At 41.1% G+C, this 27,641-nt stretch overlaps 2 protein-coding genes across 4 annotated transcripts in view; one reads left to right on the forward strand and one right to left on the reverse strand.

Moving 5' to 3' along the window:
• Positions 1-873, reverse strand: part of PTPN21 (protein tyrosine phosphatase non-receptor type 21) — a 58,448-nt gene extending 57,575 nt beyond the window's left edge. The window contains exon 1 of the mRNA XM_075426026.1: positions 282-873. The gene's annotated coding sequence lies outside the window, so the exon portion shown is untranslated. The remainder of the gene's footprint in view (positions 1-281) is intronic.
• Positions 874-1,301: 428 nt separating this feature from the next.
• Positions 1,302-27,263, forward strand: ZC3H14 (zinc finger CCCH-type containing 14). 3 transcript variants are annotated; one of them, XM_075426027.1, is made up of 17 exons: positions 1,302-1,408; positions 2,280-2,322; positions 5,594-5,708; positions 8,529-8,569; positions 8,991-9,186; positions 9,542-9,962; positions 12,539-12,699; positions 13,827-13,927; positions 17,074-17,229; positions 18,747-18,821; positions 19,258-19,414; positions 21,211-21,434; positions 23,064-23,184; positions 24,107-24,243; positions 25,273-25,367; positions 26,234-26,340; positions 26,989-27,263. In XM_075426027.1, the coding sequence occupies exons 1-17, from the start codon at positions 1,373-1,375 to the stop codon at positions 26,993-26,995; spliced, it is 2,193 nt and encodes a 730-aa protein (XP_075282142.1). In that variant the 5' UTR covers positions 1,302-1,372; the 3' UTR covers positions 26,996-27,263. The 3 variants fall into 3 exon arrangements, with proteins under 3 accessions (XP_075282142.1, XP_075282143.1, XP_075282144.1); XM_075426028.1 differs by having other exon boundaries at positions 21,211-21,353; XM_075426029.1 differs by lacking the exon at positions 17,074-17,229.
• The last annotated feature ends 378 nt before the right edge of the window (positions 27,264-27,641 follow it).

Below are 27,641 nucleotides of genomic sequence, written 5' to 3' on the forward strand. Positions count from 1 at the left end.
AAGGTTAAAATGGACTATTGTAATTAAACTAATCTATTACTAGTTGTATCGCACTGTAACATCAGTATATCACAAGTATAGCCAGACAAACAGCTCAGATTATTAACAATAATTAGTCCAGGCTGCCTCTGTATGATGTTTCATTTATATTAGGAGCAGTGATGTAGAAAAAGATTAATAGAGCTGTTAACTACAACGCCTGGAGTCTATTTTACCCAGTGGCATTACTTGTAAAAGACCCTTTATCTGTAGGCTGGGCTTGCTGTAACGTTACTACTCACTGAGTCCGCTGCAGTGGAGCTGGGACATTTGTGCACCAGACAAACGGCGTGAGCCCCAGCCATGGCTTCTTTTCCGCTTGCTGCCATCGGCCCTGCAGGGTCTTCTCCAGGCAGTTCTTCCTCCCTCTGCAGCCGATCCCTGGTAGCGCTGGGAGCATGTTGTTCGATGGATTGTTGTCAGTCTGATGCGGGGTCACAAAACTAAATACTAAAATACTTCTATAGTATAGGTGTAGTATGGCATTAACAGTTACTTCGATACTTTGTGTATTGCTATACCCCATAATTTGTTTTTTTAACGAATAGATATCTAAATCTTCAAATTTTGTACTTTTTAAGAAAGCAGTTAATGTGGTGACATTCATACTTCTCCCAAGCCATGTGGCAGGACGTTATAAACCAGATTTATCAAAACCAGGAATTAAGAAAGAGACGACTTAAAAAACAAGCTGCATGCGACACGTCAGTGACCCAGAGCAGGCCCCCGGCCGGCGGCCGTTCCGCAGTACGCCAGCAGTACGCGCTGGCCCCCAGCCGCCCCGGGGTGCACGGGCTGCCCGGGCCCGCCGAGCGCGGCAGGCCGCAGCCACGGCCTCGGGGGCCGTTTGCGGGGACGGCCGCGCCTCCCTCCCTCCCTCCCCGCCCGCCCGCCGAGCTGGGCTGCCCGGCCCCCTTCCCCCCGCGGCCATCGCCCCCGGGGTGTGCCGGGCCGCGAACCCGCGGAGGGGGCGCGGCTGCTGCCAGGGCAGGGCAGAGCTCGGCGCGCGCCCCGCGGTCGGCTGGGAAGGGGCAGGTAGAGCAGAGCGCGGTGCGGAGAGGCGTCGGAGCCCGCTCGGGCATCTCCCGCCTGCCCCTCAGCGCCCAGCCGCCGGCCGGGGCCAACCCGCGCCCCGGCCCTGCGCACCCCGCCGTGGCGTGGGCGAGGCGAGTCGGCGGCTCCGCCGCGGCCCGACAGGGGGCGCCGCAGGCGGAGGCCGCGCGGTCTGCGACGCTCCAGAGCCGGCGCGGCCTGCGGCGGGAGCGGAGCCGGGAGGCCGCGGTGGGAGGGGAGGGGGCACGGCGCGACGGGAAGGGACCGGGGCGGCGCGACCATGGAGATCGGCACCGAGATCAGCCGCAAGATCCGGGTGAGCGAAGCAGCCAGGTCGCTCCCTCTCCACCCGCGGCGGGCGCCTGACCCCGCTGCTGGGGGCAGGCCCTGCCGATGGCCGAGGCGTCGGGCTCCTTCCGGCCTCCCCTCAGGCGCGGAGGTGGCGGGAGCACCGCGGCCCCACAGCGCCGAGCCCCCTTCCCCCGCGGAAGGAAGCGGCGGGGTGAAGCCCCAGCCGGGCCGGGGTTACCGGGAGCTCCCAGCGGCGGGCGGCCTTCGGCTCCCCAGGGAGGGGCGCGATCAGGAGAGCCCGTTCTGGGAAGCGGAGCCGGGGTCCTGCCGTACCCCAGCAGGCAGCGGCTGCCGTCTCCCCCGGAGCTGGAGCCCGAGCCTGGCAGCGTCCCAGGCCCGGAACCGGGGGCTGCCCTGGGAAAGGGAGCAGCAGTGGCCGGGCCTTGTGGTGTAAGCCCCTGTTACCGTCAGGTCTTGTCAGCTGCTCCCACTCAGCAATCACTGGTTCAGAATCCTGGCAGGCTTTTTTTTTCTTGCTGAGCCGGGAATGGCCTTTTACCACACTGTCCGGGATTCGCTTCTTTGCACCTTATGAGCCCGGATGGGCTCTGCTTAAAAAAGGACAGCTGGGACTTGGATGTCGTCTGGTAGCACCAGGAACTGGTGTACAGGAAATGTGGTCGAGAGTGTGAGATTCTTGGCGGTTCTCGCTGTTCTGCTGTCAGTCCCTCGCTGTTACAACGTTTATATCTCGAGCAGTGGAGAACAGGAAAAGTAACATGTTAAACTAACACGTTCAAACAATTAATGTGAAAAACTTTGCTAAGCCTCCCACCCTTTTGCAGTTAGAAATACTTTGTTGCTTCATCTTTACATGCTATTTCATTATTTTTTAGGGTGCTATAAAAGGAAAGTTGCAGGAGCTGGGGGCTTATGTTGGTAAGTTTTATCATGTGTTTAGAAATCTTTCGGTTTGTTGTTGTTGGATAGGAAACAACCAGCTAGTTAATGGAACAGCTTATTTGCTTAGTGTTACTTGTGTTACTGCATGCAGAAGCCTTAAGCATGAGATGAATTATCTGAAGTGCTGGACCAGTATGAAAGAAATATATATAGTCTAAGTGCAAGAGGAGGCAGTATGTGGACGTTGATGTACAAGGAACTAAATGGAAATAACTAAGAAGGCTAACAGTCTCCCCTTTCAAGGAGAAAAGGTGGCAAGGGATTTGAAAGAAAAACAGGTAATGATGTCTCTGTAAATATTTAAGGAAGTTTTTTTGAAGCACAAGGACAAACACTGCATAAAGCAAGATCCTTGCAAATATAGCAGCAGTTACCTGTGACCACTCTGAGACGGAGTCAGTCTTTCCTAGGCGTCTTTTCAACAGCCTTTTGAATTCAGGGTGAGACATCTGTCAAAATTAGGAGAAGGGATATTACTGTAAGACAGAGATAGGCTGACCATTTTAGGAGGTGGAAAGGCCATGTCAGAAACATGTAGGACAAATCTGCAAAATGTGAGAGCTTGACTGTTAAGGAGAAACTAAAAGCTACATTGAGCTAATGTTCAGATGAAACACATGTAACTGAATCTTAGAGGCAAGGTGAGATTTTATTTTGGATTGTGAGAAGAGAGATCTGAGCAGTGTGAATATCTGAGGTTTTCTCCCCCCCTGCCCCCCGATCCAGGATTAAATGCATATTGCACTTAAAAGCAGCTGCTTTTTACAGCAGTAAAAGTTGGTAACTTAATACAGTGTTTTGTTGGAAGTGGAATACCCCAGTCCTGTAACTGCCTTGTGTTGTCTGTGATACTTCTTGGATTTCAGGTGGAGGAAAGGAACTGAGAGCATAGTTCAGAGATCTCATGAGTTGCAGGACCAAGTTCAAAGTTTGTAGTTCGATCTTGAATTCATCTTATTCCCTGTTCCAAGGGGGCCATGGTACTCATGGAATCAAAATGTATTGACTCTATAGAAGGGAGATACCTATGAGCTGCTGTTCTCAACTCAGTAGGTGCCAAGGAAATGTGTTTAGAATTTGTAAGGTCATCTTTTTTCACTGTCACAAAAGCTGTCTTTTTCAGTAACTTGTTTTTGTTTTTTTACTATCATTCCAGCTTTCAGTTTCTTAGTCCTTGATTTTTGTCTGCTTTTTCCTGCATTTCTGCAGAAAAATCTTTCTTCTCTGTAATACTAAGATGCTGGTAGAATACTAGTAATCTTTGATTCCAACTATCTGATTATTAATCTTTGATTCCAACTAACTAGCTGATTATTCTTTCTCTGTTTTTCTTTTATTTCTGTTTCCTGTATTCAGAAGGCAGTTCCCAAGATCAGCGTACAATGTCTGTACTTTCTTCTCAGCTAGCTTCTGAACTCCTTTAAAAAACTTTGTATTCTTTATCACCAAGTCTCACTTCCCTTGGACTCTTTTTTTTTTTTTTTTTAAACCACTGTTTCCAAATTTCTGTTATTTTCAGGTTTCTTTTCTTGAGTAGAGTGTTTTTGACAACTTTTCAAGTAATTATTTCAAAAACTGGTAGAAATCGGTTCTCCCTCATTCTAGCCTCTGTGAGCAAGAACCATGCTTTTTTTGTTTCCTGCTGTAACTGCTAGTTCTTGTCTTTCCAAAAGGCTTCTACAGGACATGTTGGAACTTATTTGTTGTGTAGAACTTACAAAGGAAAAATTCACATCTCTGAAGCAAAATAAAGATAATTAAATATTCATAAACTATCAGAATTTTCAGAAGGCTACAGTTTTGCATAGAATTTAAGTTGTCATAAGCCAGTGCAGTCACTGAGAGAAGCAGTTGTTTTCTTTCCTTCCTTCCGTCCATCCTTCCTTCCTTCCTTCCTTCCATTCTTCTCCATTCATACTGTTACAGGTAATTGTGCTAACTTACATTTTGATCTATACTTAAAGTGTCGTCTTCTTTACTTTGTCATATGTTGAACCATCTGAGGAGCTGATCAGGTTTAAAAATAGTTTGTCCAAAAAATAAAATCCATCCTAAGTTCCTAGATCTGGGTATCCATCCAGCTTGTGCAACTTGTAGTTTACATTAAAAAAAAAAAAAAAGCCCACCAAAAAAAGTTAGTGTTTAGGCTAAGAATGTGTCATGTTGGAACACTTGAATAATAATAGTGGAGTGCATATGCAGTGTGTGAATGTTATTTCTGTAGTCTAGGGTACAGATGAATTATTTACAGGGTACATAGGCATAAAAGAAAGGCAGTTCCTTTGATCTGTCTTTTGATTTCTATTTTAAGATTTTTCATTTTTTAGGTCTTTTAATATTGTGTACAGACTTGATGAAATGAGTACAGCTATATTAGTGCCTTGGTTCAAATTCACAATTTGAAGTGGATTTCCCAGCTATCTTCACTTACTGTTGCTATGTTCGTGTCATGGAGTGGTATTGGAGAGCATGAGGTGTTTGATTAAACTAAATTGAAATACGTGTTCAAGAAGGATACCTTATGCCCTTAAGCAACAAATGCACCATTTGGTCCTTCAGCGTACACCAGAGCTAGGCCAAAGTAAAAAGCCAAATACCAAATTCCCCAAGACTTTAATGTCAGATTCTGGCACCTTCTCATCCATTCTGATGAGTAGGCATGCCCCGTGTGAGCAGTCCAGCAAGGGAATGGATTTCTAACTGTGTATGAAATTGCATGCATTAGGGAGTTAGAGAATCAGACTCTCAGAGTTTCTAGGGCTTTTTGGTTTGGTGGTTTTGGTGGGTTTTTTTTGGTAGATGGAAAATCTAGAATTTAATACAGTTTTGATTTGTTTAATGCACAAATCCGAAAGGCATATTTATCTGTTTGGTCTTTGTAACTAAAGGAAATTTGACAAGGGTAAGGTGCTGTACTTGACAATATTTGAAGTGATCAAAATTGTAGATGGGTTGTTAGTGTTCAAGTAAAAGGATATAGGCAGCAGAGTGGTTTTCTTTTCTGCTGTTTTCAGATCTTCGGCTTATGCTCTTGTGAAGCTGATGATCTTTTATTCCTCCCGCATAGCTGAAACTTGTATTGAACCTCAGTGGAAATGGAAGTCTGGTTAACTTGCTTACCTAATCTTCTGCCTGGGGAGTCTTTATAGTAAAACTGGAAAAAAAATCTGGTTACATGTTTAAGGATGTTTGCTGTATCTTTTATGATTTATTATACTTTAAACCAACATATTTCTCTTTCTTTTAGATGAAGAGCTCCCTGATTATATTATGGTTATGGTGGCCAATAAGAAGAGTCAGGAACAGATGACAGAAGACCTTTCCCTTTTCCTTGGAAACAATACTGTCAGGTTTACAGTCTGGTATGTTTGTAAGCTACTTGTCATACTTCTTACCAGTAATCAGGACTGCTTTCTATAAGTGAAACCTGAGAATTTAAGAAATTACTGATCTTCCCATTGTGCAATTTACATTAATCAAAACTTTTACTTTGCAGCTCTGATAAGGATGTTATTTTTAGTCTGTCAATAGTTAGGCTATTGCAGTGATACTTAAGTGGCAGAGGACTGGAGGGTTTATATTCTTTTTTTGCTCATAAGTCCAGTCAAATTTCTGAAGAAAATGTGAAATGCTTAGGTAAGTGACGGTCATATGTTGACTTAAAAAAAAATTATTTCTGCAGAACCCACTGTGAGCAGGAGAGTGTTATTCGCTGTAATTGGATGTAAAATAGTTCTTCATAGACAAACTTCCTTGCTTCCGTGCTTCAGATTGCTGTTGTGCATGGGAATTACTGTATCAGGACAGACGAGCAGTGGATCTAATTCTGTATACTGTCTTTGATAAGGCTTAGCACCAAATGCTTAGGTATTCCCACCTCTCAGGCTATTTATTTATTACCACCACCAAGCTCTACAAAACAAAAGTAGAACCCCAGAATTATTGTGAGCAGGACAAATTAGCAACAGACAAACTCTTTTCTAAACTCCTGACAGTGTAGATTAATTTATGCTATGCTGCATGACAGCCTTAGCCATTATAATATTTGTCATGCATTTTCTAATACTGAATCTGGCTTAGAGTATAAACCTTTAATTAACTCCATGTTTCAGAGTATCCAAACAGATATTTCACTCCAGAGTTTTTTCTTGCGATCAGAGTAGTGTATTCTTTCACGTTAATGCTATTTGTAAGTCTCTAACCTAATATAGATTTAAGGAATGTTATTTTGTTTTGTATAGATTAGAGAAATACTACTTTTTTTCTGCTTTTTCAGTTTGCTTCCTTTGAAATTTTCATACTGACTGGTTACGTTCGCTTCTAGTATTTCTATTCCATGATGAGTCAAGTTCCTTTTTATTTGGTTAGGAGCTCTTATGCTATTAAATGGCAAAGAGAAACATTTTAGAAGTTGAGTATGAAACCATAAACATTGACAAAAAGTGAAAATTAGTTCCAGCTATTACATTTCACTGTATTAACTATTTAAACTGATGGATTTCCATGCAACAATGTTACTTGTATGGATATAACTGGAGTTTGCTTTCAAATTTTTCAGTTTTTTCCTGTCATTTGTCAAAAATGTAAGAAGGGAGTGCAATTAGGCATGCACCCCTTCTCTTTAAAGTACACAGGCATTTATGTTCTTTGTTCCCTCTTGTGGCCTGCCTAGGCAAAGTTTTTGGGTTTCACTGTATCAGTAGGTCATGCAGTTGTCTTTCTCAAAGTAGTAGAAATCAAGATTTTTTAAATGTATATTCAGAACTGGACATCAACTATATGTAGATACTACACCTTCTGCTGGTTTTGACACCTGCTTAAGTTCAAAACGTAATGAGTCATTTATTCTCGATTCAGTATCCACATTTGCTTATAAATACAAATTCAATTTCAGAGTGCTTTATCAGGTAATAAAGTAGGTATTGGTTAGAAGAATGATGGAAAAGAAGACAAGGTGAAACCTATGCAATAAGCTGTAAGAGGACTGGTGAAAAAAAGCTAAATAGCATTGTATTGGGGAGTTTTATATGCTTTTATTTCTTCTAAAGGTGACCCAGAATGTTTACATTCTGAAGCATTGAGTCTCTGGCAAAGTACAATACTCAACAAGGTCTGCCTTCCTTGGGTTGTCTCTGTAGCTGGTAATTCGGGGTCATCTAGCAAAAGTTTCACAACAGTTCTGTGGCAGACCTGGCAGTCCTGCTGGTTGGCCAACACTTCTTGCTCTGAACCAAGTGTCAGGTCACAGTTATCCAGAGGTCAGTGTGAAAACTGGTACGCACCTGCAGAGCTCAGTTAACATAACTTTTAAGAGTGTTCTAGTGAAAACTCACAAGCATGTTTGAGAAGCCCTCCTTATACTCACAGGTGTTACTTTTCCCGGTATTCAATGTTTTTGTTCCTTAACTCCTTTCTAATACTCAGTCCAAACTATGGCGATGCCCATGATAAGGTTCGAATTCAAAGGAGGATACGCATTGAAGTGTCGGGATTTTTTTTCTTATTTCTTTTCTTTCATTTCACTGTAATGTGTGTTTATTTTTAAACAGCGTTATTTTATAGCCTTTTGAATTTCTGTATTACTTCAGCTTGCTGCTTTTTTCTCAGGCAAATGGCAAATTTGGTACCTTGCTGAAATGCTTTTGCTCATCAGCATGTCTTAAAGAATATTGTTGGTGTACACAAAGCTTGTTGGAATAATTCTGAGTATGTTAAATGCTGTGAATATTGTTTATGTTTGTATTTATAATTATGTTTAACTTTTCTGTGTAATTAGTTTCATATACAAAGTAATATTTTCAGCTATACTTTAGGCTTCTAACTTAGGTTTTTTGAATCACTCCTTTTGAAGACACTTAACTCACACTATTGTTTGTAGTGAAAGAGCAGAAATTACTAGCTTTAATTATGTAAACCAATTAAATGCTAAGAGCAGATGATGTGATGAATACCCTACCTACATGTGTGAAGACTCACTGGAGGCAAGATACTTAAAACCTCCCTTTTGAGGTTAAACATGTCAATTGATGGAAAGTGAAGTCATAGATAAATGAGATGCTTGTTATAGAGGGAGGAAAGACAGCTGGTTTCAGAAAGATTATTATTCTGAGTGTAAGTTAAATTTCTCTTATTTCTCCTTTTTCTCTTTTGCTTCTTCCTTCCCTGTCCCTCATGTATTTCAGGCTCCATGGTGTTTTGGATAAGCTGCGATCTGTGACTACTGGTAAGTAAGAAATTTAATTTTGAGTAAAAGTAGGTTTATCTTTTTGGTGTAGTTTTGCATGTCTAATGAGTTTCAAAAAAGATCTTAGCTGACTGTTTTGTTAATTTTCAATTTATATGGCCTTTTGGGTCCTGGCTCTTTAGAAAATTGGTTTATATTTTGAGATAAAGAGTTTATTTCTGAATCCAGAATTTATTTCTGAGTGTTTCTTGCTGATGTTTTCAGCTGAAACAACTTTCAGCTTGTGTTTTCAGATCTGCGCAATGGCTTGTTTGCAGTTTCTCAGCTATGTTTACTGCAAAATCTGTATTGCTGTGCTTTCATGTAAAAATGAAGGGTACCTTAGGGTTGGACTAGATGACCCACAGAGGTCCCTTCCAACCCCTACTATTCTGTGATTCTGTGATACCTGTCTCCACAGAACCAACTAGTGTAAAATCTTCAGAATCCAATATCTTTGAGAGCAACCTTCCTTCCAGCAAAAGCAGTTCATGTGTGAGTGATGAGAGGAGGCGTGAGGATATCTTGCCACCTCTTGCAGTTTCCAGCACTCGGACTGAAAGAAACGACTCCAGAGTTTCAACTAGCTCACAGGAACAAAGGAACACGGCTTCACGGTAAAGCTTCTGGTTACTTACTAACACACATTCAGACATTAGTAGTTGTGTGACTGTAGTAGTAATTCTGAAGAGCACAGGTACTTGGAAAGATCAAAGTAGTTTTGAAGAGTAAATCACTGCTACAATTTGTTGCATAGGGAACATTAAATCAGGAGTTCAGTTCTATTTCTTTAAGCAACAGATGGACTTAGATTAATGAACTAAACTAAAAATAGCGATCAGTGTGTTAGGTTTGTATGAACAATTATATCTTAATGATTTTTCCCTTCTGGCTTTGTTCAAAAGACAGTTCTCATTTCCCAGAACTCTATTTGCAGATGAGTTAACAGTTGGCAATTTCTTATTTTATCAGGCAGTCTTGTGAAGATGGTTCTGCATCCCGCTTAACATCTACAGTCAAGCCTTTGAGGGAGTTGTCACCTTCTGAAGCTGTAATTGACATTAAACCTGAACCAGATGATCTAATTGATGAAGACCTAAACTTCGTGCAGGAGAATCCTTTGTCACGGAAGAAACCTATTGTAACTGTAACTTACGGTTCTTCTCGTCCTTCCACTGAAATCTACCGACCACCAGCTAGCAGGAGTGGAGATGGCAATACGCATGCGCACAGATTGTCACAACAGGGCAACTTACAGGGGAGCCGGCAGTTAGACACACAAAGCTGCAGGTCTTCGGAAACAGGCCAGCCGTGCAATCCAGAAGCATTTGGCAGCTTAGCAGAAAGCTACAGACCCACCTCCAAACTTAGTGCCGATAAAGTAGGCAGTGAGGTTAGTACGATCTAAACTGTTGCAACATTTTACACTTGCGAGCAACCTAAGTTGCTCTGTACACTTCCAGTAGAATCTTGACCTCAGAGAAATCAAAGGACTTCTGTCACTAATACCAGTAGGTTTGGGATTTCATTCTTTGGGTCCACTGATGAAAAGAGATTGCATAGTTTAACATCATCACCAGATGGGTTGCTGCATCTCAGAGTTAATTGGCTTATACATCTTCACGGTATATTGAGTTGGGCTAATGAGTTAGCACATAGTTATGCTGCATGTGATGAATCAGAGATAATAATTTTGATCTCTAGATAATTGGAACAGCATGATCTTCCATATGTGCTATGTAAATCTCCAGCTTTACACAGTTCTGTAAATCAGTATTTTTAGGATGCTGTTTATTCATACCTATGCTAGATATAATTTAATCTCTAAAACCTGGATATGTTGCTTATTAGGGTTGTTGTTATTATTATTATTATTATTATACTATTTAGAACCATGGCATTTAAGAACTCTTTGGGATGGGTGTTGTACAAGGGCAAACTAAAAGGTGATTGCTGCCCTACATACTTTGGAGGCCAGACTAAGCCAGGCAGGGTGATAGTCCTAGTTGATAGTTTTAAGACTATCCATATGAATCAGTTAAGAGCCCTTTGTCAGAAGAATGAAGATTGTTATGGCTGCTAGCGTTGTAATGAGGCAGGAATTTTACATACCTTGTATTCCAAGTGCATCTGTGTTTGTTACTGCTTAGATAGTTCTCTGTCTTTGCTCCTACTTATTTAGTTCTATATAAAGGACAACAAATTTTATTCAGAAATCTGGAATGCTTTACAAAGATGTGTGCTGGTGCCTGTTTTTTAAGATGGGCAAGTGAGAATGAGAATATAGTGAGAGTATAGTGATTTCTTTTAGGCTGTACGTAAGTCACTGGTGAATGACAGTCATATCTCAAAAAGTCAAAAAGATCTCAAAAGTCAAAAAGATCTTGTGATAATTTTCTTCTATTACTACTTCATGAATAATGTCCAGAAGAGGGCTGTTTTGTGAGCATTTCTTAGAACTGTGGATGTTTGCTATAATCTGCCTTCTCTTAGACAAGTTCTTGCGCTTTGGGACGTTTTACCTTGAAAAAAGTCATTTATTTAGGTATTAGGTTTTATACTGTATGAATCTTCTGTATCGATGTAGTCCAGGTCCATCCCTTATGATATTTCATTCTCCTTAGAGGATATAGGATCCTTTAAAGGGTAGTGTGTACAAACCTGGCATCCAGATGCCTCATTGTACTCCTGTGTAGGTCAGTGCTGAGTGATGGTTCCTACAGGAATTATTGACGTGTGCTTTCTCCTATGCTTTCAGGCAGCCTAGCATTTAAATTTGTCAATATTACATGCACTGAGGTGGCGGTGAGAGGCTGTGTCAGAACAGGGACCTTGCACTGCTAAACTAACATCCTGGCTCTGCGTAGCTATTAGTGTCCTTTGGAATATGTCAGCTTGCTAGAAATTAATCCTTACACTACTCTGAAATTAGACATGATACAGAGGAGAAAGTCATTCATACTGATTTCACTTTTCTTTATCAGAGTTTCAACAGGTGCATCTTAATGTGTAGTATGAATTTCTTTGGAAAATCCTGCTTTTTCTGTAGACTTTGGATAAATTGTCTGAACTTTAGACTTTTTTCTTCTACTTTTCACAGAATCACAGAATTACAGAATGGCAGGGGTTGGAAGGGACCTCTGGGGATCATCTAGTCCAATCCCCCTGCCAAAGCAGGGTCACTCAGAACAGGCTGCACAGGACCTTGTCCAGGCAGGTTTTGGATATCTCCAGAGAAGGAGACTCCACAACCTCCCTGGGCAACCTGTTCCAGTGCTCCGTCACCCTCAGAGTGGAGAAGTTCTTCCTCATGTTCAGCTGGAACTTCCTGTGCCTCAGTTTGTGCCCGCTGCCCCTTGTCCTGTCACTGGGCACCACTGAAAAGAGTCTGGCCCCATACTCTTGACACCCACCCTTCAGATATTTGTAAGCATTTATAAGATCCCCTCTCAGCCTTCTCTTCTTCAGGCTGAACAAGCCCAGCTCCCTCAGCCTCTCCTCATAGGAGAGGTGTTCCAGCCCCCTCATCATCCTCGTAGCCCTCCTCTGGACTCTCTCCAGTAGCTCCTCATCTTTCTTGAACTGGGGAGCCCAGAACTGCATGCAGCACTCCAGATCGGGCCTCATTAGGGCAGTGTAGAGGGGGAGGAGAACCTCCCTCGACCTGCTGGCCACACTCTTCTGAATGCACCCCAGGATACCGTTGGCCTTCTTGGCAACAAAGACACTTCTAAATGTTATTTACAGTTACAGTTTTAATGCGATATTTCAGTGTAAATATGTCTGATTTTCATATTCTCTAGTGCCGTCACTTATTTCTGCAGACAATACACTAGTCCTAGATGCATGCAACTTGAATGGAAATTCTCCATCTTCTGGCTATAGGTAGAATTGCAATATTTTCTTTGCTGGCTTATTAATACATTTTTTATGCTAAATTAATTGTTTTGGCTGTTCTGTTTGTTGTAGGAAGAAAGCTCTAGGAAGAGACGGTTGCCTGTTGTAAGCTCAGTAGTCAAAGTGAAAAAGTTCTGCAATGATGGGGAAGATGAGGAGGAGGAGGAAGACTATGGATCGCGAACAGGAAGCATCTCCAGCAGTGTGTCTGTACCTGCAAAGCCAGAAAGAAGGTGCTTAAGATCTCAGTGATTCTGTGTGGTTTCTAGAGTGAATTTAATGAACAAAAGCTTTGAAAGTGGAAGTTGGGGAAAACTGTTTGCAGTTTTGAGAATTTGCATACAAAATTCAGTAAGCCACTGTTTTGTTTTTTGTACTGTCTCACAGCTCTGTTGGTGAGATGTCTCTTTATGCCACTATTTTTCCTCTGATCTTGTCACCTGTTTTTATTATTGTGCATAAGCTCCAATGGAACGTGAAATTTTACACTATTTGGGACAAGTTTACTGGCAAAACAACTTTAGTGTTTGCACGTTTCAGACCAGACATTTAATGTGCTAAAATAATTTTCCAGAGTTTTAATTTATTTTCTTTTTGTTTCAGAAAGGGTTTTCGAACCAATTATCACTTGTTCATTAAGGTGATTTTAACTTTTCATAAGACTTGAGAGGTTTTTCCTTTTTTAGGCTCCCTAATTCTGTCTGAATGTCAAGGATGAGTCAAAGAACATCAATAGTTTGTATCTGATTTTCAACAATAAGACAAAGAACACTTAAACTATGGAAGAGATAGTTCTACTGATGTACAATGCTAGCTTGTATAAGATTTGTTTTAAGCTAATACACTTTATTGAATTTATCTTCACTGCCACAGCAGATTTATCTGATTTAAATGTCCTTATTGTTGATGTTCAAAGACAAACAGAAAGCTTTTTTTTTTTTTTTTACAACTAATATTTTTTTTATATAGTCAGTTTTTAGCTGGATCTTACTCCCCAAGGCAGATGCATAATTACTAGTGTCAACACAAACATAGCAACAGGCATGTGAGGGGCAGAGGCGGGAGGAAATGTATGGCAGAGTTTGTGCCTTTCAACTGCAGCATGGTTTTACAGCAACTTAAGCTGAGGCGAAATCACGCCTCTGGACTTCTGTTTCTGAGAGCATTTTGTGGATCCCCATCCGCTGAGAGACTAGATTAACAACCTGAAAACAAATATGGATTAAGTGATTTTAGATGATGATTTCTATCAGTATTGTGCATAACTGTTAACCTGTTGAAGTATATGTGTTTAATACGGATACAGTTGCGGTTGCAATTCATACAATTCACATTTAATTATTTTTTTTATCTTCCTTAGACCTTCATTGCCACCTTCAAAACAGGCCAATAAGAATTTAATACTGAAAGCAATCTCTGAAGCACAGGAATCAGTTACAAAAACAACCAATTATTCCACTGGTAATTAGCATTATTTTTGTTTGTGCTAAGCTATAATGTTTCCAAGCCCTGTTTTATCAATCCAAGCTAAAAGTAGTGCTTAGAGATAAAACAGAATGTTGAATAGCTCATGTCAGTGATAGGGCTACGAGGATGATGAGGGGACTGGAGCATCTCTCCTATGAGGAAAGGCTGAGGGAGCTGGGCTTGTTCAGCCTGAAGGAGAGAAGGCTGAGAGGGGACCTTATAAATGCCTACAAATATCTTAAGGGTGGGTGTCAGGAGGATGGGGCCAAACTCTTTCCGGTGGTGCCCAGCGACAGGACAAGGGGCGACGGGCACAAACTGAAGCACAGGAAGTTCCAGCTGAACATGAGGAAGAACTTCTTCACTCTGAGGGTGACGGAGCACTGGAACAGGTTGCCCAGGGAGGTTGTGGAGTCTCCTTCTCTGGAGATATTCAAGACCCGCCTGGACAAGGTCCTGTGCAGCCTGTTCTGAGTGACCCTGCTTTGGCAGGGGGATTGGACTAGATGACCCACAGAGGTCCCTTCCAACCCCTAACATTCTATGATTCTATGATATGCATAAGGGATTTTCCATGTCCTGTGAACATTACATTAATCTTCAGTGATGAATTATGAAATCATAAACAAGGGAGGAAGGAGTTATTTAAAATATATTAATTGAGGTAGTAAATCTGTAAAGTGTATAGATACAAAATGGAAGTGCTGGAAGTATTCTCAAGTTAATAGTTGCTAAGGGGAAAGTGTTCAGAATTGGGCAGGTTGTTTGAGCTATTTGGTTGATCTGTTTTTCCTTTCTGCACTCTCCTCCTCCCTTCTGAGAGGGGAGGAGAAAAATGCCAAACAGCAAAAAATCAAAATGCACTGGATAGAGGTAATAGAAGTGCAAACCAACAAGCAACATACCGATTGATTTATCAGCATATATTGTCTTTAAACAGTGAGGCTGCAATTTTACTTCAGTGGGTTTAGGTATTGAGTCGCAGCTGATACAGCGACTGAGCAGTTGCCTGTGTGTAGGTATTCAGTTCTCGTAGCTAGGAGAGACTTCTGCTGAAGAAGGGCAAAACCAGCTGTTGCCTCACGTGTTTTGTTTCACTGGGTGCTAATAAATCTAGTGCTGTCAGTAGGAAGCATTGCATATTGCCAGGGAAGGAACATTCCCTAAACTATCTAAACTATGACTTTCATGCCATCTGGAGCAAGACTGAAAGCTATCCAAAATGTCTTGCCTACTCTCTCTCAAAATCTGCAAACTGACTGTAAGAAACACGTATCTTCCTTCTACATTAACATATTTACAAAACGGTCACTGCGAATTTCTTCCCTGTTTTCTTCTCATTACTTGTATTTTCAAGCTTGCACAGGTACTGATGAGTAGATGTAAAGGCACGAGATGTGTACGGAATTTTCTGTGTTCAAAGGCTCTTGAACTGGAGGAGATGTGGTGCGTGTTAGAAGTGGGATATAGAGTGAGCTGGTTTTAAAACAGAATAAATTGTATTGATGACTAATAAAGATCGTTGCCAAGCTTAGAACTGAATCAAAATTAACTAAGAATAGTTCTGGTAAGCTATTGAATTGCTTGACTACTTAGAAAATATATTTCATTCAGTAGATTAATTTCTAAAAGAAAATTACGCTTCTTCATTAATAGCAAATACCGTAAGTCCCTCCCAAGCATTAAGAGCTTGTCTTCATTCTAGATGGTAAGCAGAATGAGCAGTTTGTGAAGAAAAAAGGTAGGAGCACTGACAATCCTAAATTCTGATGCCAGTTATCCAGCAAGGAGTGTTTATGGTGGAAAAAGCAGCAACACAGGGAACAGTACTTCAAGGTGATGCAAGAAGCTCTTTCCTGTGTATATAGCAATATGGCAGGAAATTGATCATAGCCAGAAAATTTTAAAGTCAATTAAAACTATTGATTTTTAATAGTGGTGATCTTGTAGTTTGACTTACCAACATGAGAATATTTCAGTGGAGAGACCGAAAAGCACCACTTTATGGTTTAATATAGAGGTGATCTGTGAATTTTATCTGAAGTATCATGCAGGTTCTTCCACTTCAGAGGTAATATTTCATATTTTTTTTAAAAGTATTTTGTATGGAATATGCAAGTAAGCTGATTTGAAATACATAGGTAAAACAAAAAATAAGATTTAAAGTGATAAATCCAGTACTGAGCGATATCTTGTAGTTGTATGTGTTGGAAGTCAAGTGCTGATGTGATATTCAGCCAAGGGAAGAATAGGCTTAGCTTTTCACAACCAGTTCTGATGGTCTTGGTAGAAGCCAAGTAAAGAAGTCAACCTGTCACCCTGCTACCCCCAAATTCCGTGCTACAGCTACCTGAAAGGAGGCTGTAGTAGAGGTGGGTGTTGGTCTTTTCTCCCAAGTAACAAGTGATAGGACAAGAGGCCTCACGTTTGCCAGGGGAGGTTCAGATTGGATATTAGGAAAAACGTCTTCACCGAAAGGGTTGTCAAGCATTGGAACAGCCTGCCCAGGGAAATGGTTGAGTCACCATTCCTGGAGGTATTTAAAAGATGAGTAGATGTGGCACTCAGGGATATAGAATATATAAAACACTGTTTACTTACTTTAGGGACATCGGTGGACTTTGCAGTGTTAGCTTTGTGGCTGAACTCTACCTTAAAGGTCTTTTCTAGCCTAAATGATACTATGATTCTACTGTCATCAAGTTTTATATTCTGTTTGCAAGCACCTTAGCATAGGGTCACTGGCACCATATGAAAATTACACGTTGATAATCAATGATTGTTTATATGAAAGGTGGAATGAAAAGTGATTTTGAAACCATAAGAAAGTCTCTAATTAGGTGTAGAAGTGGATGAATGAGTATCTGATGTCACTCTAATCCTTCTCATGCTGTTTTGCCTTACAAGTAGATGTTCTGAGGTGCCACTCACAGAGTGCTCTATGCACATGCACGAATGTGCTTTCACATGAAGAATTTTGCAGGTAGCTAAAGATGTTTTTTGTGGACACAGATGCTTGCGATTTTTTTTTTTTTTTGAGTGTGCAGGAATTTATTCGAGTCATTTTAGCACCATATGTAAAAATAGTACTGTTGTGTGATTGAGTTGTATGTAAATGATTTACCATTGTTTATTTAAAGTTCCACAGAAACAGACTGTTCCAGTTGCACCAAGAACTCGAATTAGCCTGGAAGAATCTCAGTTAGAAGTAATCCATGTACAAAATAGACAGCCTGCTCTGAGTTCTCAGCTTCAAGTAGAAGAGCCAAAGGAGCAGACAGTTGAAGGAATTCAAGGTCATCTGATAATATTCTTTAAAAATTGATACCAGGGAATGTCATTTTACAATAGGGGAGCAGAGAAAAGAAATTCTTTTATTTTTTAAGTCAACACCAAAAGTATGTGTATACACACACACACATATAACCTCAGAGGAATTAATCCGTAAACAAAGGGTGGTATAGCATTCTGGCATATCACTGAAGAATAATTTTGCATAAGGAAATGCAATAAGCAAATGTATCCATTTATATTGGGATAACTTCTCTTTTCCACATCCTTTGCATTTTTTTCCTTAATATCTTGTAGGAATAATTCTGTCACAAAGCTTATGTGAGAGAGTTAAGATACTCTACATTTGGAATAATTTTGTAGCATATGAAGTATTGAAATAGTCTTTCCAACATATTGCTACTACACAAATAGTTCTAATGATTTGGTTTTTTTTTTTTTTTGTGTAAATATTGGAGTACTGTATTTGCTGTTACAGGACAGCTGATAAACAGGATAACTGTGTAAACAATAAGTTTTTTATTACTTATGTTTTGAATCTCATGAAGGAAAATGGCATAACATTTAAAGGCAATCAAAGTATCTTTTCAGCATGATTTTCTTACAAAGGAAGAAATTCGTGTGTGTGTTCATGTCTGTGGTAGTTACAAGGAATCAGAAGTAAGGTGGTGGAAAAACACTTTTGTAAGAAGTTAGTTTACTCTTGCTAAGTGTTTAGATATTTAGATTGTTGAGTAAAATTTGGTTTGAGTAAGTTCTTTATTACATTGGCTCAAGGTCATTGTTAAGGAATGGTAAACATTCGTTATTAAAAAAAAAAATTCTGTTTTTTCAGTTTCTTATTTCTCATATAAATGTATTTGGAATCTTTCTGCCAAAACAGAATAGTTGACATTGTATCTGTAAAGTACGTAAGAAGAAGCTTTATCAGTCTTTGAATTAATATACAGAAAATATTTACTAAATATTTTTGCTCTTTTGCCATTGAAATGGAAATGACAGGTTGCTTAGGAAACCTACAGAAAGCAAAATAATTTTTTTCAAACCATAACTGAAATGTAGAACAGTGGTGCTCTGATTTGTTCCACCTCTTTTAAGAAGACCATAAAGTAGTCTCTTGAATTTAGCTGCTTTCCTCTGTGTATGTTCTCTGAACAGTTGACACCTCTGCAAATTAGGAGGAGGAACTTGGCCTTTAGAAGTTGCCATACCCACAGACCTAGTTTGTACTGAGCAATGATTATGGGACAGACTAGAGTCTTTCAGTATTGAGAGTTTGCCATGGCATCTGGCTGGAGAAAACTTGTTACTGTTTCTGAAACAATGAGAAAGGAGTTCATAACAATGAGAACAGCTTTTTTTTGTTAGAATTGTGGAGGCTTTTGTTGTGTGGGGGGTTGTGTTTGGTGTGGTTTTTTTTTTTTTAAATCAAAGGATTTAGAAGAGTATGCTTCAGTTTTTATCTATAGTTTCATTTTGACATGCAGTAAAATATGCTTCCAATTACTGGTTTTTTTTTTAGGAGCTGAACAAAAGGAGCTCTCTTCTCGGCTCCAGATTGATCCTGTGATTGACGATACCTTGCAAGTGACTCAAGGTTAAGTCTTGTGATCTTTTATTCCGAAATAAAAGTTGCTAGTTTTCAAATTGAACATTACTGGTCAGTGAATGTTAACATATAACCTCATTTTCAATTACTTACACTGATTTTTAGTGTTTTCTAGTTTCTACATCTCTAAGGATTAAAAGCATTACATCAGTAGGTAGTATTAAAAGCCTGAGAGGTTTTGGGGGTGTGTGAACCCCCTTTAATGCTGTTTCAGCACAGCAATTCCACTATCAAAGTTTCCTGGTCTGGCTTAATGTCATTGATCCAATTCTGTGGAATTAGCAAGGAAGTAAAAATGTTTTCTGGAAGTCACTAGTAAGAAATCAAAACAAAATAAAATTAGCTTATCAGCTGTGTAAATTGATATTAAAGATATGCTATATGATAAGAGTACAACTACAACCTTATTTTTCTCCCAATTCAGATTACTATGATGCAGAATCTATGGTCCATACAGATACTAGGTCATTTATCCTGAAGAAGCCAAAGTTATCTGAGGAAACAGCGTCGCAGAATCAGCAATTGGGAAAGAGGGCCACGGAGGCAATAAGAGTACTCTCGGGACGTCTAATACAGACACGGTAAAAAGTTATTTCTTTTAGGACTGTTATTAGTCAGAATGCTTGTTTGTGGTTTAGATGGAATCATTCAGTCATACTTGTGCTTTGTCAGTCCAGTCAGCATGTGTGAAATCATGGAAAATGGGCTGACATCGAATAGCAGAGGTAAAAAAGCAGGGGCAAAAAACCTCCCAGAAATCCTAAGTAGAAGATAATTCTCAGGGTCAACTGTAGCATGAGCATGTCTTTGATTTGTAAGACAGAAGAAGGAGGAACTGAAAAGTACGGCTTTTTTTTTTTTTTTTTTTGTGCCACAGCTGTTCTGATTTCTGAAATCTTAGTTAAGTAATGAGTTTGCTTAAATTGCCTTTAGCTGCATACCTGTTTCACCCTGAGATTCCATTTCTTAAGAAATGTTTTTTCATGCAATATTGAGTATGGTGAATGCTGAGCGCTCAGCACTGGAGGGAAAACAGCGTATTCTGCATGCAGGTAGCTCAGTACCTGCAAGCCAGCAAACAGTTAACTGGCGTGTGGGGCTAGTGACTTAAGGCTCCGTACTGCTGAGACTGGCCAACAGAAATTTAAAGTTCATGTCTGCTTCAAATGATGTGTTGTGCATGTTCTTTCATTTCCTCAGAGGAATAGTCGCCAGTGCACAGTCATTCTCCTAACTTGGTAAAGGCCTTGATGGTTCCTGCTACCAGATAGTTCTATGTATCTTACCTCTTAGAGTTAAAAACTGCTCAGAACAACGTGGCTTACTTCATCACTATGGGCTGCTGTGTTTGAGAAACTGTTAGTGTTTCCCTTCCATGAGTGGCTCTGAACAGCCTAGCCTGTATTAATTAAAAATAAAACCAACAATGAACAAAAAAACTGAAAAGGATAACCTTGCAACATCACAGTTGAAGACTGTAACTGTGCTACAGGAGAGTGGTAAATTTTTTGCATCTCAATAGATCAATTTCTGACTGCTTGAACTCGACATTCTGGCTAGTGATGCTTTTAATGTGGTGTTTTTCTCTCTTCTTAAAGGCGTTTTGCACTGTAGTTGCTTTTAGCCTGACTTCATAGAGAAGCAAAGTTTACGCCATCACTGTTTGTCAAAGATGAGAACTCCATAGTCTGTTCCCAAATATTTAGAATCACATGCCGTTCAGGAAATCCCTTGGGTGAAATGGGTGGGACAGCGGAAGACTGGAGAAAACATATGCATCCCTGTTTTTACACTGCCTCTTTTATCCACATTGACTACTGTCAGATACAGGATACTAGGCTAGACTGATCTTTCCAGCAGGCTGAGCATCAAAGTTCTTAGCATCAGTATTTCAATTCTCTCTTCCTAGCCATAAAACCTTTTACACTCAGTTTCATAATACGCTGGTCCGTATTTTTGAGGAGACCCCTGTTTTGTGTGTGAAAAGGTTTGTGATTCCAAGAATGGTATTTACTCTCACTTTTTTTGTCTCAAAACTGTAAATTCCTCAAAAGATTAATCATTTTCCTTTATTTAACTGTGTCTGTAAATGAGCTTTCGGATCTATCTGTTGAGCAGACTGCAACAGACTGAAACGTACCTGCCAAATTCTCTGCTGTATGCCACTGGAAGCTGTATTTGTTATTCGTGCTTCAGGGAGACTAGAAGGCAAACTGTTGATTGGAGTACGTTAGTAGTAGTAGTAAAAGAAGGTTTGTTACTGTGTGACTCTCCATAGATTAGCTTGTACTACTTTTTTAGTTACTAGTGCAGCTCACTTTTACTCAAACCTCTAGAGTCAGAAAAAATATTTTTATGACATTTCTTTGTTTGACAGAGACCAGCTGGCCCAGCCAGAGAAACCTGCTAGTCCCAAGTTCATCGTGACACTGGATGGTGTGCCTAGTCCACCAGGATACCTTTCTGATCAAGAAGAGGAAGATATGTGTCTAACTGAAGGATTAAAGCCAGTTACCCAAAGTATGTGTGCCAGCAGAGGATTAAAAGGCCTTCGAGCACAGCAGATGCAAATTGTAACGAGGCAACTAGAGAGCTGTGATGGTAATTATGCTCATCAACAGGATCTAACAATGCGGTGGTTTGATTGTGGATAGACCTCTTGGATATACCATTCTTAAGAAATCAAACGGATGGTGTTTATTCTTCGAATTAGAACATTCTTCAGGCAAATGAAATGTGGTAGTTCAGTGGGGCCATATCTTTAGAAGTCGTTATCTTGATAAACTAGAGCAATTCGGCAGATATGTAATTCTCCACGCATCGCAGTATTGGTGAATTCTGCATTATTTTCTTTTCAAAATGTAGTTTGTCTTCATTGCCAGAAATCTGGATTTCTTGTTGACCCATTATCGTTTCTCCCAGTGCTGATGGACAGGAGATTTTATGATGAGCATTTTCCCATGCCTTGAATTTCAAAAAATACCTCATTTTGTATTAATCTTAATGTTTCTGTCTAGATTTGTGATATCAAAGTGAACCTGTTAAGTGTAAGGTGTTAGTAGAGTCAAGTTGCTAGAATCTCTGAAAGCAGAACTTCAACAGTATATGGTTTTACTTCAACATTATATATTCAGGATACCTGTTGACTAACATGGAAGCCAATGTTTGCATTGTTTAGAACGCTGACACGGTGATGAAGAATATAGAGGATATTGTTTTTATCTTAGACCTGTTGAATACTTGCCTTAAGGTCATGCTTGGAGTAATTTTTTTAGTTTTCTTATGAAAAGACCTTTTTTTTCCATAGTAGCAGTGCATCCAAGTTTTCTGAACTATACAGAGAACTTAAATTTCATGGGTCCACCTGTAAATGTGTAATACAATTATGAGAGAACCATGGGGGAAAACCAAAATCTTTTAAGTCCATGCCCTTTCAGTCCCACTGGCTTCAGAAATCCTACACATACCAGACAGTCTTAAAGAAGAAAGGAATGTTATATATCCATTGGCACATTTTTACTAGTGCAATGAAATATGTAAAGTGTGAAGTTATTGAATGTTTCAGCTTGGAATTTCTTAAAATACTTCTTGGATTGGAGTCTGGGTTCAGGTGACTGAAGTGAGTGTGGTATCTGTCCGAGCAAATTTTGTGAGAGTGGTTCTTTTTCAGTGCGTGCCCCCATACTAATAAATCGTATCTGATCTGATCAGTGTAAATACTGATTTTTTTACTGTATCTCTTGAAATAGTTTTCTAGAGTAAAAAATACATTGGAGGAAGGAAGCATAGCTGTTATTACCACATGGCTCAGCAGAACAGTTGTAACGAAGGTTCAGTTGAAGAATCTTTGTCTTGTCTGATCAAGATCTGGTCTGTTTGGCTTTCACACCTCAATTTGGATTTGTGAAGACAATAATTTATTTTGCTTTTAAACAGTCCAAGTTTGACCTTTTATCACCAAAAGGCAGCTGTTAGTCCAATATTATGACATCTTTCACTTTGTAGTTTTGGAAATTTTCTTCAGTTAATATGATTGTACATAAATTTTTACTGTCATGACTTTTTTTGATTAATAGAGGCTTATCAAGAACTGGGTTAAAAGGAGAGAGAGAAAAGGAAATATTGCGAATTTCAGTTATACTACATTGTGTACACCAAATTGCATATAGAATCATAAAGGTCCCAGCTTGGTTTTTTTTTGGTTTTTTTTTCTTTTTTCTTCCTTCCTAGTGGATATGGAACAGTTAAATGTGCTGCAAAAACAGGAGAAGGTGCTGGAGCGCTGCAAGTACTGGCCTGCCTGTAAAAATGGAGATGAGTGTGTGTACCATCACCCCACGCTCCCTTGCAAGTGAGTAGTACAAAGCTCATCCACTTCACGTTATTTTTATTTTGGTGCTATGAGTTTCCCTTCTGTGTCAGTAAATATTCCGAGGCAGTGCAAGTCCGTTAGGCAGGGATCGCAGCTAGGTTGTCACCATGTCATTCCTTCTGTTTGCCTCCCATCTACCGTGTGTCAGAACACAGCAATGGTTTGAACGAGCAGAGTTGCAGCTGCACTCCTGCAGGGGAAGGCTCGGTTTCGCATGCTGAATGGTGGTTTTGTGTTGCTTAGAGATGTGGAATTGTGTCTTCTTAAAACAACAGGCACTCTTCTGCTGGCTGTCAGAAAGCTTTTGAACACGTTGGGGTGCCATTGCGTAGTAATGCAGTGATTTTTTTTTTTTTATTTTTTTTTTTACTAGAAGGCACAGGCTAACTCTTGAATGTGCACTGTGCCTTTGGCTTCTCTTCCACAAGCAGCAACAGTCTAGAAAAACAATTTCTGTTTTGAGAGATATGTTACCAGATTGGGTAGCTTCGTTTACTCAGGCATTTGAATTTTCTTTTAAAATCCAACATAACTAAATTCAAAATAACACTTTCTCCTCAGTGAATGAGCCATGTTACTCAGGGAATTCTGTGCCCCTCCATGCGAAGGTGTGAATTCGTAGTGCCTTTGCTGCTCTGCACTGTGCCCTGAGAATGATGTGTCTGAGCTTGCAGCAAGTGGCTTGCTACCAAACTCCGCTGGGTGTGCGGCTGTTCAGTTATACACTGCGCGCGGAGCGTGCCTGCAGGGAGGATGAATACGGATCTGTCCGTGTACAGCTCTCATGCTACACCGCGTGCCCTGCTTTGGAGGGAACCGACACGTGTGCGCAAGCCCTGCTGCAGCTGCTTGGGGGTTTGTCTCCAAGTGTGGCTTTATGACTCGGTTTCTTTTCCCTCAGAGTTTTTCCTAACTGCAAGTTTGCTGATAAATGCTTGTTCATCCACCCAAACTGTAAATACGACGCAAAGTGCACTAAGCCAGACTGTCCCTACACTCATGCCAGTCGACGAACCCCGCATCCATCTCCTAAACCAGGTGAGCACCTCTTGCTTTTCTGAGCTTTAAATGAAAGTGCTGAAGGGAAAGCAGTGATTTTGGAAGCAGAAACTGACAGTGGTGAAAAAATAATTTTTGTTTGATTTGACTCTTAATGCTAGATGAAGGATAATAATCAAATGTTACTGCAAAAACTGTTATCAGAAAAATCCCTGAATGCTCTCACGCAAGAGTCCTTATGAAATCTCTGCAAGGCCAAAGTGGCGGCTTGCATAAGCAGTCAGTCCCTTCTTCTGAAGGGGTTAACCAGCCTGGCAGGTTTACCTAGATTTGTTTGTTCAGTGGGATGCATTTTGTGCCAAGAGCTGGTGACACAAAGGGAAACCAGAGGTTCCTGTCTTTGTGTGAACCAATGACAGAGGAGTTAACTGTGTGTAAGGACGAGGTGACTTTCAGGGGTGAGGTTACCCAGCGCAGGCGGTAGCTGTGTTTGGACTAGGGGTTGCTATTCCCAAGGCTTTGAGCAGTGCCAAGGCGCGGGGCCTTCACTCCCCTGAAGTCGCGATCCTTAGGGAGCGGTTTGGCCCCTGGTCACAGCAAAATGCGGTGTTGTCACTTTGCCAGAAGGCAGGGTCCGACGGGCTGATCTCCTGCATCGTTTCCAGCAGCTCCGCTCTGTTCCTGGAAAGTGCGCTGCCCATGCTTTTCAGCCCCGTTAGCTTAAACTCCAGCAGGCTCACTGCTGCCTGCATTTAACAGGTGAGTTTCTCTGCCCGCCAGAATCTCTGCTCAGTCTGTTGGAAGTATTGCCATGGCCATGGCACCTTCTGTCCTGAAGTGGTGAAGAACCGGTGCTAGTGACCACCTGATAGTGTTGCCCTACCCCAGGATGAGATGCACTTAGTGCCTTGGGATAAGCTTCCCATATTACTGGCAGGACTTTGGTGTATTACAAAACAGAATTCCTTGCAGAAGGATTATTATATTTAGATTTGTGTGGAACTGCATTAAAAAAGCAATTTATTCTGATCTAGGCTCACTTCCTCTTCTTTTTTTGTCTACTATTAGCACCACTACCCACACCATCTATATCCTCCAGTAGTCCGCTCTGCAAGTTTTTTCCTGCGTGTAAGAAAATGGAATGTCCATTTTTCCACCCAAAAGTAAGAATTATCTCCTACCTCTTCCCTTCCTTTTTAGAAGATACTTGAAATCTGTTACTTTGGGTCAGGAAATGTCGCCAACGTTTCACACTTTTTGCCTTTACTTTTCACATTTTAACTTTAGCTCCGGAACAGCATATGCAAAAGCACTGACTTAAAGAATTTGGAAAGAATTTTGGAAAAGTGTATTTTTAAATAATCCCTGTGCCAGATGCTTCTGGGGAGTTGCAAACAGGCAGCCAGCTATAGCACTTGTCACAAAACTGTGCAGCCAGGACACTGGCAGCAGGGGAGCAGGACATCTTGTAGCCTGTATGGGAGGAATAGGTTTCAGACTCGACTCTCCTTCAGATGTCCTGCAGTATACAGGAACTTCAAAGATTGCCCAGTTACCCTGGAGTATATAATTGATACAGTACAAGAGTCTGTAACTCAGGTACTTCTGTTCTATAGAACTGTGTCCGTGTGTGGGCTTGGGCTCGCCAGTTCAGTGCTTTTTCAAGCCCCAGTGACGCTGAAAAGCCCTGGGTCCCGGGGCGCTGCTTCCAGATGCGCCGGCTGTGCCTCTGTCTCGCAGACAGTGCTGCGTCCCGCTCCTGCCTTGTGCGCATGGAGCGGCTGAAACGGAAAGGACCTTCCGTCTGTGGCAGTTTTGGAGTAGCCAGTTTCTAATCAGTACTTTTGAAAAAGGATTCCCTCCTGTCCTTGGGCTGAACTGAGTGCCCGAGCGTGCGTGGCTGCTGACCCAGTTTCCTGTCAGCTCTGCCACACCGCACTACAGGTGTGCACGTATCGCATTCTAGCGTCGCCCGCTGGGGAGCTCAGCCAGCTTCGAGCAGCCTCTTCTGACACGCTTTCACTCTTAGCATTGTAGATTTAACACCCAGTGTACGAGACCGGACTGCACGTTCTACCATCCAACTGTTGTCGTACCACCACGCCACGCCCTGAAATGGACCCGAACTCAGACCAGGTGAGGCTCTTTTCATATTGTTTTTCTTGGTTAGGTTTAGAGTCTACGTTGTGACTTATGTCACCAAGGTAATTTTACTCAGAGGAGTAACGCGTGTGTGATGAACCCCGAAGATTGTATGAAGAAAGGTAGCCACTATGGGCATCTTTCTTTTAAAGAAAACTCTGTCCTGTTTGTTTTTAGTAGTATAAACATTAACGAACATGATGCAACCCCGGCAAACAAGTGCCCTGCAGGCAGGATCTGGCAGAGTCACTGGAATCCTGACCGGGACACATTGTGTTTACTGAGTTTTATTTGAATAAAGCTGAAAAATCCAACATCAGCTCTTCTTTACCGTTGTTTTACCTTGTGTCCAAGCTGTCTTTTCAACAAAATGTTCCGCTGTTTCTTGGAGCGTTTCTGGCAGAACAGCTCCTTCCCCTCACCTGTCCGTCACCTCATGAACGAGCAGCAGCCTTCCCCGAGCTGCAGCCGTTGGCCGGTCTTAAAGACGGACAGTCAAGGCACGCGGGCCTTCCGCTCCAGCTGATCTCATCTGCAAGGGCCTTACCCCTCACAGGGGCAGGACGCCAGCCGGTTCTGCGCCGCTCTTCGCAGACTGGTGGGACTGCTACTTACGTGAACCGTGTCTCTCTTTCCCCGCAGCGAATGATTGCGGTGCAGCCGGGGACTGGGCTTTGCCTCCTTCGGACAGCAGCGGGAAGGATGACGAACCACCGGGGCACGGGATGTTAGGAAAATTCATGCATTTTGAACTTTTAATATACATTGTTTTCATAAAATGAGGTTGATTGCATACTTGAAATGTCTCTAATTTTCCAAGTTTGTAAGTTTAAGCAATTTTACATTTTTTTTACACTGTAAGAAGAACATGTCTGTGTAAGAAAAGTTTTCCTTTAAATTCCATTAAAAACTTTCAAAGCACATTTTGTGTTCTATTTGGGTGATGTTTCTTTCTTGCCTGCGATTAGGTGTGCTGAAGAAGTAAGTGCATCATCAGGAGGTCTCAGAAAGCTTATTCCTGTGTTTGGATCATACCAGACATAATTTTTGTTCAGCAAATGCTTGGTATGATGGACACAACGGAACTGATGTCCTAGCAAAGAGTGACTCGACCCTGCACCCGCTCACAGGGAGAGAGAGAAAAGGGTTGGTCTTCTGGGCAGTTCTTTTCCATGGGACAGTCCTCACACCCCTGATGCCTTCTCGATCAGGGGAAAAAACAAAGACAAGGGAACAAAAATGCTTCCCAGGCAAGAACAATAAAACAATTAATGATATCTTGCTCCATGTAAAAA

The sequence above is a fragment of the Opisthocomus hoazin genome, chromosome 7 (assembly GCF_030867145.1).
Source record: "Opisthocomus hoazin isolate bOpiHoa1 chromosome 7, bOpiHoa1.hap1, whole genome shotgun sequence".
Lineage (NCBI taxonomy): Eukaryota > Metazoa > Chordata > Aves > Opisthocomiformes > Opisthocomidae > Opisthocomus > Opisthocomus hoazin.

Excerpts from the sequence above, each read along its gene's own strand:
- ZC3H14 (XM_075426027.1), top strand. The coding sequence starts at position 1,373 with ATGGAGATCGGCACCGAGATCAGCCGCAAGATCCGG. Across the intron at positions 8,570-8,990 it reads GCTGCGATCTGTGACTACTG|AACCAACTAGTGTAAAATCT; the intron begins GTAAGTAAGAAA and ends CTGTCTCCACAG. Across the intron at positions 9,963-12,538 it reads CCGATAAAGTAGGCAGTGAG|GAAGAAAGCTCTAGGAAGAG; the intron begins GTTAGTACGATC and ends TGTTTGTTGTAG.